The following is a 12091-nucleotide window of genomic DNA, read 5'->3' on the forward strand; positions in this document are numbered from 1 at the left end:
AACGAAACAAGGCACGATCTAGATACATAAACACTGTATAAACGTATAACAAGAGTAAGAAATCCCTACGTCAAGGGTTTTGAGCAAAACCCGGCCCTTTGACCAAGTCAACCGAGCTCCCACGAGGTCCGATCAAGATTTTTCTTGGATATTCAGAAAGCCCATGCTCCGTATAACAACTTTAATTCTCAGCCCTTGTCCGGAATCACACCCTAAGTAGATGAAATCGAAGAGAGAAGAGAGGAGGGAAATTTTTTGAGGAGAGAGAGATAGCCGAGAGAGAAAAAGAGAGGAAATGGGAGAAACGATTCTCCTGGAAAAATTTGATGGCATGGGGAGTAATCCCATGCTCCCACCCGACACACACACGTGCACCTCTCGCACAATTACCCTTATATCCTTCCACGGGTACGCCACATCGTAAATCCACACCGTCTATCTCAACAAGTTGTACGATTGCAAAAGAAAAAAATATGGCCCCAAAAATACAGGTCTCTACAGTCTCCTCCGACCGGTGATCGCCGAAAAGTTCAATGGTGTCACCGTCATCTCGCCGAAGGTTAAGTGGAATGAATTTGTAGTGTCCCACCACCTCTCGGCAAGAGCCCTCACCACCTGGCGATGGTTGCTTGCCCGCGTCAGGATACTGACGAACTCTCCAAACGCTGCTTCCCTCACTATCTCCCTCACCGCCTCCAGGAGCCTCTCCCATAACTTTGGCACGTCGGCCGCACCACCGTAGCACGAGATCGTAATTGCCTGTTGCAGTAAATTGGCAGTATTCAACAAACAGGTGTAACATTCAAAGTGAGGGAATGAAAACATGATGCATTTGTAACGCCCCTCAATTTTGGTCAATAAAAATTTCGTTAAAAATTTGAATTTTATTTGAATTACTTATTTTCTCTTGAATGGCTACATGACTTCTTGTTTATTTTTGTCGTAATTAGATTTTGGTCGTTAGTTAACTCTCGACTAGAAACCCTAATTACACTTTAGCCCCTCAAGAATCGTTTCTTGAACTTTAAGCCCTACCTAGCAAGCCTAGTTAGCTTCTAACCGACTTGTTGGAGAAACCAAACTAGGAAGTCACCTAGTTACGTTTCCCTAACCGAAGATGGACCATTTTGCCCATCTTGAACCTTTTGAACCTTTTGAACCCTAGACTAGAAATCGTTTAATTGTTTTCTTTTATTGTTTTAGTTTTATTCTTTATCCATTGGACGATAAATGTTAGGGGAACTATTATCCATTGGATAATAGAAACCCAATTCTTTATATTAAAAGGATTTTGAAAGATTTAAACCAAGTATTATAATCTTTTGGAAGTAGACTTTTATAATTACTTTAAAAGTACTTTTCAATTACTTTACTAATAAAAGTACCCAAGTAACTATGGACCATTGGACAATAACCATTAGGGTAATCTTTACCCATTGGACAAAAGCCTTTTCTTTATTTTATTTGGTAAGTACATATATATATATATATATATATATATATATCACATGTGTATTTTCAAAAAGGACATGTAGTCTTTTCCAAAAACTTAATTTTTAAAGTACCCCTACCTTATTATCCTTTGGATAATAACCATTAGGGATTCTATTAACCATTGGGTAATAGGCTCATCTTTCAAACAAAGTACTTATCCCATTAAAATAATATTTTGTTAAGATTCCCGGGAGTACAAAAGTACATTATTATATTAATTAAAGTACTTGTACCTTTTAATTGTTTATTGGGAGAATCTTGACCCTTTTAGCCCTAGTATATATTTGTACATATGTATATATGTATATAAGTACTTGGATGATGTAAATTGCCTTAGTACACTTGTACCCAATTGTTAGTTTATTAAGTAGAATCTTGACCCTTAAAGGCTAGTTTGATCTTTTGTACAAAAGTACCTATTAATTTATTTTTGTCTTGCATTAGTATAATATATATATATATATATATATATATATATATATATATATATATATATATATATAGTACATGAGAGAGAGAGAGAGAGAGAGAGAGAGAGGGAGGGAGAGAGAGAGCCGTAAGGGAGAGAGAGAGAGAGAGGCCGAGAGAGAGAAAGAGGGAGAGGGAGAGAGAGAGAAGGAAAGAAGAAGGAAGGAGAAGAAAGATGGGACTTGTACTTGGTGATTCTTCATCTTTTCAAAAATTGAAGATGTATATCTTCCATATCTTCCTTCAATGTCCTCCTTTGTACCAATTTCATTTGTTTAAACCAAGAATCTTGTACCCATGTCTCCTCCATTGCAACAAATCTTTCAAGAGTCCAATCCAAGGACTAAACTAGCCTTGTAAGCTACCACATTAGACCCAAGTCTATTTTGCCTAATGACAACCAATGATGGGCCATAATCCTAGCCTTTATTAGCCTAAGATTTGACTACAAGCTAGACCTAGGTTTTCATTACCTAGATTCACCTAAAAAGCCTAATGATCTTATTTGATTTCTTAGCCTTACACCTAAGATTTTGCCTAAGATATGTTTGGACAAAGCATGGCATGACATGTGATGTGGTTTGACAACTTAATGGAACAAATCCATGGAGGATTTGGAGAGAGAGAGGGCCGGCCTTAGAGAGAGAGGGAGAGCCCAAGTTTTGCCTATAAATAGCACTCCATACTTCTCATTCAACTCACACCTTCACCTAGCAACTTCTCTCTCTAGAAAAATTGTGTTCTTTCTTGTTCTTTCTTTTTGTTCTTCATGTTCTTGAGTAGTTCTTGAGTTTTTCAAGAAACTCAACCTAGGCCGCCACTAAACCGCCACTCGACCACCCCCTCGATCCAAAAGTAGTAGTAGTAATAGTCAAGTAGAAGTTTCGAGAGAAACCTTTCTCTTTCGAAGCTCCCGAAGGCATACCGTAGGAAGTTACTCCGTCCGACCGTCGACTAACTTTCCGTAGCCGACTACCGCCAAGAAGCAAGGTAGGATTCCTTGTCCCCTAACTCTACGTATGTGTAGGATATCCTTATCTTCCATCCCAAGTAGTTATCTTTACCTATTTTCCCAAATATAGTCTTGTACCCAATTAGAAGTTCGTTAGGAAGAAACTTTAATCATGTCATTTAAAGTAGATAATGTTATCTTTTGTTGAAAGTATATGAAAGGCATGATGTTTGTTATTAGTGATTCAAGCATGTCAAGTAGTTTTAAAATGGATGATCTTGTTAGATTGAATAGTACAATGAATGATATCGTATGTGAAAAAGTTCCACCGCGGAGTCTATGCATGATAACGTGACACGAGAACCAAGAAAGTAGAGACATGACACCTAGGGTGTGGATAATGATGAGATGTGTTTTGAAACCGCAATGTGGCCGGACTTGGTAGCCCATTGTGTGTATGGAAACCCGCGATGTGGCCGGACGTGGTAGCCCATCGTGTGGATTGTGAAAACCGCAACGTGGCCGGACTTGGTAGCCCGTTGTGTGTATGAAAACTCGTAATGTGGCCGGACTTGGTAGCCCATTGCGTGGATTGTGAAAACCACAATGTGGCCGGACTTGGTAGCCCATTGTGAAGATTGCCAATGCGGCCGGACGTGGTAGCCTCATTGGTAATATGGCTTGGTTATCCGCGGAGAGGAGCCAATGCAAGTTTTGTGTGCCAATGGGAACCCGGCGCGGCGGAACCATTGTGAGGATACTCGGGAGACCGGCGCGGCGAAACCGAGGTTGGGTGTGTAGCTTGGTTATCCGCGGTACGGAGCCAATGCAAATTGTGTGAGTTAAACAAATGGTTTTTGAAAAGATGAATTGGTATGTGAAAATGTTGACACGGTCTACGATGAGTTGCGTAGGAGAAACTCAGAGAATCTTGGACACCAACGATAGTGATATAGCAATTGCGGATGTGTTATTAATGTTATCTTTTGTAGCTGTGTATACACATATCATGTGGAAATCGATGTGACGTTATAACCTGTTGTTTGTTAGTTATGGGTTAGCGGGTATAGGATTTTTCTATTGAGCTTTCGTAGCTCACGGTGTTGCCTTTTCGGTGACCCTGACATATTATATCGGTGGCGACGCTGATATAATGTGTCAGACTTTGTAGATGAACAGGGTGAACGTTACACCTTGGAGGCATTTGGAGCTGAAGAGCTGGCTCAGATGGAGGAGCAGGCGGAGCTGTAGTTAGGAACCTTAGTTCCCTTCCGTTTGTAATAAAAGTACTCCTTTTAAGTTTCTGTTGTAATAAAGAGCTTGACTCAGTTTATTTTCAATAAAATTACTTATTTAACGCCAGACTCCATTTGATTTTATGAATAAAATGTCTTTTTAACGTACCCAAAATTCGGGGCGTTACAGCATTGAAATTGAAATGTAAATGTTGAAAGTATACCTCATCTCGTCGTAAGGAAAGGTGCTGTTGTGGCTCCCTCAGGATCAAGGACTCGTCGTACATAGGCCTCTCCGGCCTGTAAGCATCCAAAAGAGAAGGCACCACTACGTGTTGGAAGGGCACGTAGGTCGCCTCGTTGTAAGCCCCTTGACCTTTAAGGGCCATTGTCGCCTCATCCATAACACTCCTCCGATGGACTACCTCACCCTCGGTCTCCTCCTCACCCTGCGGACCCTCTGCTGCTCCAATCTCGAGCTCGGCCTGAAGCTCTCTCTCACGAGACTCGAGCAAAGCCTCCGCCAGCCCAGGTACCCCCCGTAGGGTCTCAACCAAGTCCGCAAGGGACGCAGTCTCTAGAAAGTCCCCCACACCTATGGGCCGTGACGACCCACACCTTCGCCACTACCTACAAACATCGCTGACGTCTCTCGCTCCTCCACTGGCTCCTCCTCAACAACGGGGTCCTTCCCCAAGTCGGCCCGAGGCTGTCTCACGGGAGAGGCCTCCGTTTCCTCTGCTGCCCTCTCTGAACCACCACCATCATGGCCCTCTCCTATAAACCACCCGCGGCCCCCGATTGGCCTGTAGCTCTTCCTCAATTCTTGGCTCCATTGCACCTGAGCTCTCCGGGACTTGGTCACCATTGATCGCCCCTCCATCACCGAGGGGCAGCCGCCAAGGCTGTGGCCTCCTCGGCCATGGGCGCCGAACCCGAAGCCCCCGGAGTCTCCCGAACCTCCCCGATCACCGTGTCACTCTCCGGAAGGACCGGGGGCAGTGTAACCTCGACCCTTGGTGGTTGATCACTGGGTACGGCAATATTATCCATGATCACAATGTAAAGAGAGAGGGAGCCAATAAAGAGAGAGCCGACAAAGAGAGAGACGAGAGCAGAGAGAGAGAGATGATCGGGAGAGAGAGAGAGAGAGAGAGAGAGAGAGAGAGAGATGTCGTGAGAAAGAGAGAGAGCTGAGAGGGTAGAGAGAAGAGAGAGGAGCGCAAGATTTCAAATGGGGGGGCGTACTGTGTACGCCTCACCCGTTTATACCCCTTGAACCAGTTCGTCTGGAATTGAATTTGGACCGGGTTCAAAACCCATAGCGCCGCACGGCATTCCGGAACGCACACACAGCATATCATCTTAGCATGCAGAATTTTTGGGTTCTGAGCCCTGTTCAAAGATTATTTGAATTCCTAAAATTCACTTTTGGGCCCTGTGCCTATTTGATAGTACATTTTTCAAGAATCAAACTGGATTTGGTACAACGTGCGCTGTTGGATAGCCCCACGCGGCATTATTTCTATCTCAGACAGTTCAAATTTGAACAGTTTCTTGGCATTCGAGGTTGTGATGTTTGGTTTGTTTGAATTTATTCGGAAATGATGAAAATAGGCAGGTATGATCAAGGACCTGATCAACGGATCCAGATCCTCTATGAAGATTTTCCCTATGAGGATTTTAGTTCAAAAAAGTTTGTTTTCAATCTAGATCATTAATTGTCGAAATGGACGATCCCAATTCTATGAAAATCCTCACACGATTCTTACAGGGAGAATCCTCATAGAGGATTCGGATCCGACCCCAAGGGTGTCTAAAATTTATCTTCCTCAAAGGGGATATATATATTCAAGGATATCATATCCAGGACTAAAAGAAACACACAAAATCGGAAAAAATTTCAGTGCCGAGCGGGTATCACGTGGTGCCCGCTCGCGCATCCGAACCGTCCACTACTTATTTGAACGGCTCAAATTTGGAGAGAGAAAAAGGAGAGAGAGTGTTGAGGTGAGAGGAGAGAGAGGATTTCAATCCAAGCCGTCCAAAAGTGTATTAGATGGCTTGGATGTGTTGAGCGGGTACGTAGGATATACCTGCTCGGTACTAAAAAATCACTCCACAAAACCGGATATACTACACCCGGTTTCTATAGCTGACTTAAATATTAAACACGCACATATTGAACAGGAAAAGAAAAATGAGATAGAGCAGCAAATCACATGACTACCCCTTCGAGTTCAAACTACAATTACATAACTGTCCCTCGAGTTCAAACTGCTAAACATAACATACAACTAGGTATACATGGCAGACGCTCTAAGGTGGATTCTTGTAAACTTATTTTTTTTCTTTGTTTTGTTTGTCTTTTTCCGAATTTTTGTTGGATTTGTTTTATATTTTTTCGATTAATAATCCGTCTCGGCGATAAGAGTTTAAAAGGTAGTAAAAAATTATGATCAACAGCAAAAAAAGTTTACTAAAAACAAAAAAAATATCAAACTGTCTTTTTTGTTTAACGGCGAGGTTTGGGCTCCGGTGATTTGTACGATGGTGGCCGCCAGTGTAGGTAGGGTTTTGTGAGATGGTTTGGGTGGGCTGGTCCAGGCTTGGGCCGGGTCTTAGGTGCTTGGGCTGTATTTGATTAGTTTGAGTTGAGCTTAATGTTGTTTCTGTAGTGGATCCTATAATGTGTTTTGGACTTTGCCGAGGTGTATTATTCAACTATTTGTTGGATCTCTTTTCCCTTTCCCCTTTTTTAATAAAATTTATTTTTATCGATAAAAAAAAAAGTATTGTTTCATATAAATTTTTTAATCACCGGTCCTTATTTTTATACATTTTCAATTCGTCTTATTGAGACAAACGATTAACCCAAAAAATTATTACGAATAGCTAAACAAAAGAGTTACGAAAAATAAAAACTACTGAAATAAATTCTAAACAAATAAGTTTCCAAGAACACGACCCAAATATCGTATACATGTGATGTCATGATACGGGGAAATGCTATCCTCACCCATCTCAAAAACCACACAACCAAACGAAGTAGTAGAAAAATGAAATACTAACTTTACCCTAACTTCAACTTTAACAAACACAAAAAAAAATTCAACCACATTTGTTAAGTCAGAAGTTTTTACCAAAAACAAACCCAGAAAGCCCAGCACATTAGTAATTCCTTCACATGAGAGACTTGAGCGACCTAGCCTTGATCGGTTTCCTCCCTCTTCTCATCTTCTTCACATTCAAATTATTTTTCTCCTCCTCGTCTTCAACGTAATCAAATTCATCACTCTCGATTTCCGACGATGGTGCTAAGGAGGAATGTGGGACTATTCCCCTAACAATCCCCTCCTTCTCAGCTCTATCCGGCTTCGGCACATGCGACGACACACCTCTCTTCTTGCCCCACCGCGGGCCGAACCCAGAATAGTAGTAAAATTCATATGGGTTCGCCGCTGCGGGCGAGGGAGGATGCGGTGCTTGTACTTTTCTGGGACGACCGCGGCGGCGGATTGGGGCGATGGCGACTGGCTTCTCCAATTTCTTCGCAGCTGCAGAAGGGTGGGCAGGCAAGCTGTCGTAATCTCTCAACTGATGAGCCAAATGGTGTTCACAAAGAGAATGCCCTTTCGAAGCTTCCTTTTTACATTTCCAGCTCTTCCCATTGGTTTTACAGCACAAAATCGTTCCGCCATTCCTAAACCCTAGCTCAATCCCATGGTTATAATTACTGACATTTTTGTCCTCGACATTCAGCGATATTTTCATCGAAGCCTCGCTGTAGCAAAAAATATTTCCTATATTTCAAAGGAACTAATACAAAAGTACATATTACTACTACGATGTAATTTCGACTAATCAAACGCCTAGCATGTATTATTAGGGAAGGAAATTACGAAAGTGAGTTCAATAATAGAAACCCTAATATTTCCGACAGAGAAAAAAAGCGAGCTCAAATTTGCGCAACAGGATTCGAATCTGTTTCCGGATTTACCTCTCGGCAGCTCCGATGGAATTTGCTGAGCTTCCATTTGCATTATAATTACTTTCTCCTCCATCCACCTGCATAAACAGACGATAATGGAATCGAAACGGAGGATAAAATCTCCATAAATTTGATTTTAGCGGAAAAGAAATGCAACAAAATAACGGATTAGAGTAATTGAGTATTTATGAGTGGACGATGTGAAATGAAGTGAAACCCTAAAATGAAGGAGGAAATGCAGACGGAAAGACGAGATTTAGAGATTTTTTTTTTTTATTTGATGGGGAGATTAGTTGAGGAGTGAGAGAGAGAGAGAGGGAAAGTGAGAGACTTACTTGGAAGGGAGAAGAAGGGGAATCGGGAGCGAAGGAGAGAAGGTCCCAAGGCGACTGATTGAGCTGGCAGACGTGAGGAGAGTGGAATCGACTGCTACTTTGAGGGGTGAGATCGGCGGCAGTGGTGGTGGTGGTTAAGGAGCGGCCGACGAGCTTGGCGTGTTTACGGATTCTCATGGCAGCGGAGGGCGGAAATGGGAGGTCGGCCGTCGGGGGTGTATTTTTTTTCCTCTCTCTCTCCACGACAGTTTTGTCGCTCTATATATGTATGTATATATGTGTGTATTGCTTTTGTGACTGAAGTGTTGCAGTAGATCTCACACAACCCGATAAAACGAGAGAGGGTTTTAACTTAACTTTTCGCCTCCATATGTTTCTACTTTTACTTACCCTACGGATTTAAACTAGGGGAACTTAAATAGGGGTTCTACCCAATATTGATAATTAAATTTTATTTTTTTAGATTTGAAAACTTACGTTTTCATCCTGAAATTAATTAAATAATATTCATTTATTTCTTAATAATTTTTTGGACAAAGTCAATATTCCTTATTTAATTTGGTCTGCGCAGCGGCTCTCTTAGGCTCTGTTCCGGAAACGACAAAAAGCCTTTATTTTTTAAGAAGGTAATTTCAAGCTCAAAAATTATGAACTTATTGAAATCTAAAAATATACAATATGGATCTTATTTGAAAGATCTCATTGAGATCTTTTATACGATGCAAAAAAAATTAAAAAATTATTTTTCATTTATATTATTTTTGAGTTTGAAAATGTGAAATAAGCTGCTTATTTTTTAAAAAAGTTTCTAGAACGGAGCCTTAAAATCATTTGGAACCATGAAAAAGTTATGACAAATACAGAAATCATGACAAAATCATCCGGAATCACGACAAAATCATCCGGAATGTAAAACTAACATAAAAAAGTTAGTTTAACGTCCTAAAATTATTTACTATATAAAGTAAAAAAAATTCGGGATGTAAAACTAACATAAACAGTTAGTTTGAGGTCCTAAGATTCTTTACTATATAGATAAAGAAATTCAGGATGAAAAACTAATTTAAAAAATTAGTTTAAGGTCCTAAAATTCTTTACTATATAGGTGAAGAAATTCGAAATGTAAAACTAACATAAAAAGTTAGTTTAAGGTCCTAAACTTCTTTACATATATAGTAAAGAATTTTAGGACCTTACATAGGTGTTTGCATGAGAATTTATTGGCCCAATCAACTAGTGACAAGTGGCCAATCATTTTAGACAAAATGGAGCACGCATAGATTGAAATACATGGAAACACAAAATTAAAAGAACGATGACGTTCTGATCAAAATAAAGTCGTTTTATGGGTGATGACAATTATTGCCAGGTGTCATTCAAATGATAGCTTAAAAGTTAAGCAGTTTGAAGTTCAGAGGCGTGAATAGTTTAATTCAAACAAGAGGCAGTTACGATTGACACAGTCAAAGGAGTTGAGACTTGAGTATATAACTACCCATTTCCAACACGATGCTATCAACAAGTAAGTGGCCGAGATGATGGATTAAATTGAATCACCACAGTTAAAGATCATGGAAGGAAAGTTTGAATTCAAAACCAAGATGACTTCGAAGACAGCCAGGTGGGAAACAGAAAATGTGGAGAAGATGGTTAGACTTCGAACCTCGCCTTCCAATAAGGTAGAAACACCTCAAGCGTAGGGCTAGGTCGTCGATAGCATAATATCCGGATGTCCGGGATCGTACCCACAGAGAATCGAAATATAGCTAGTTTGGATTGTAGGTTTATATGGTAGAGTGCGGCGTTCAAGACAGCCAACTTGATTTTGCTTTAAAAGTGAAAACTAAATAAAAGACTAGAAATGAGCTTAATTAACTTAAAAGAGGCAAGTCTAGGGATCGTCCATCCCTTGACAAAGACCGCTACCGGTTCTTGATTATAACTCAAGCGAGAGTCATGACCGCGTGCTCACGCCTGGAAGATTTAACTTTAATGACTACGTTTATCAAAAGATGTGATTAAACGGAACTAAACAAACCTATTTTTGCTAATGTATCTAACATGTAGGAGGCCACAAGCCCTCGGTACGTTGCTTGCCAAGACCGCTTGACTAAACTTCATACCAAGGAGTTAACACCCCTCGCTTAGACCAAAATGGCTAGATTAACCTAATTTCGAAAATCATAATTTTAAGCCCAAATGTTTCGAGAACCAAATAACCACCTAGATCTTTAGGATAGATTAGCCCAAGACTTAGCCAAAAGACTACTCACACATAGCTAAAAGACTAGACATGGTAAGAAAATTGAGCGAAAGATTTAACCGAAGAAAACGAAAATAAACTTGATTTATGCAAAGATCTGAAGCGTAGCTACAACATTAATAAACGAGAAATTAACATAAGACAAATACTTACTTGAGTTCTTGAAGAAATTAACACAAAAGCTTGAAGAATAACAATGGAGTTCTCTAGGAAAAAAGAAAGATTTAGGCCTAAATCTAACTAAAATGGCCATCTCTTCCATATATGGCATATAAGCCTATTTATAGGGCCCTAAAGTTAAGTTACAAAGGACTAAAAAGTCTTCAAAATATTCCAAAAACATTCCATAAATGGAAACTTTCCATAAATGAAAGGTTGAAAAAGTAGCAAAAACGTGAATATTTCTCCAGTATGAATCGGTACTGGCCAAATCCCAGTACCGGTACAAGGCCTTCAAACGAGATAAAAAACACCAACTCTAGACAGCATGAACCAGTACTGGGCAATCCCTAGTACCGGTACAAGATTGACAGATTTTTTTGGGCAACTTCGTAGGCTCGCTCCGGACACTCCCAAACTCGGATTTAGGCGTTCTTTGAACCGTTGGAAAGCTCGTCGAGCCTACTTTCTAACCCAAGTGGTTTGGATCAAAAGGTAATTTTTACATCAAAAGTTATGACAATTCTACTCTCAGCACGTCGGAAGATGAGTAGTTTTAGTAAAATCCTCACTTCTTCTTCAATTCCCTTGACTCTTGGGCGACCCAAGCAACCTCCAAACCATCTTTCGAGCACCACAATGGGGTGGCACATAGCCTTGAGTACTTGGGTGCACCTGGAGCATTCCTTGACGATCAAACGCACCTTATTTATACAAATCGCCTGAAATACACAAAAACACACATTACGTGCAAAATCGCATAAAAACGACAACATATATGTACAAACACAACATACTAGAGGACTTAAGCACCAAGAATATGCATTATTGGGTGCTTATCAGAAGACTCAAGAGTTTGCCTATAAATAGAAGAAATGAAGGACGAAAAAGTTCTAGACAAATCATCAAACAAACAGCTATGCTATGATTGGTTTGTCCATTAGTTCGAAGTAGTTTGGAGTAGTTTGTAGTAGTAATCATTTTGTAACTCATCCTGTTCGTTAGTGGAAATTTGGAGAATCAGTTGGAAAGCAAGTTCGTTTTTGAATTGATCAAGATATCTTGCTTATTCTTTGGTTTATCAAGTTTTCAGTGAATCATTGTGCCGTTCTAATACTTCTAAGTAGAGAAATCCTCTTCATTGAGGTAATTGAACCGACACCACAATCGCATGATTAAGTTTGGCTTTTTTAT

At 40.4% G+C, this 12091-nt stretch overlaps 1 protein-coding gene across 1 annotated transcript; it reads right to left on the reverse strand.

The window, feature by feature from the left end:
- Positions 1-7057: 7057 nt before the first annotated feature.
- Positions 7058-8813, reverse strand: LOC131335291 (uncharacterized). The gene is made up of 3 exons (XM_058370597.1): positions 8476-8813; positions 8150-8217; positions 7058-7933 (listed from the first exon to the last, which is right to left on the reverse strand). The coding sequence occupies exons 1-3, from the start codon at positions 8650-8652 to the stop codon at positions 7333-7335; spliced, it is 846 nt and encodes a 281-aa protein (XP_058226580.1). The 5' UTR covers positions 8653-8813; the 3' UTR covers positions 7058-7332.
- Positions 8814-12091: the final 3278 nt, after the last annotated feature.

Source organism: Rhododendron vialii, chromosome 1a, assembly GCF_030253575.1.
Source record: "Rhododendron vialii isolate Sample 1 chromosome 1a, ASM3025357v1".
NCBI classification, from domain to species: domain Eukaryota; kingdom Viridiplantae; phylum Streptophyta; class Magnoliopsida; order Ericales; family Ericaceae; genus Rhododendron; species Rhododendron vialii.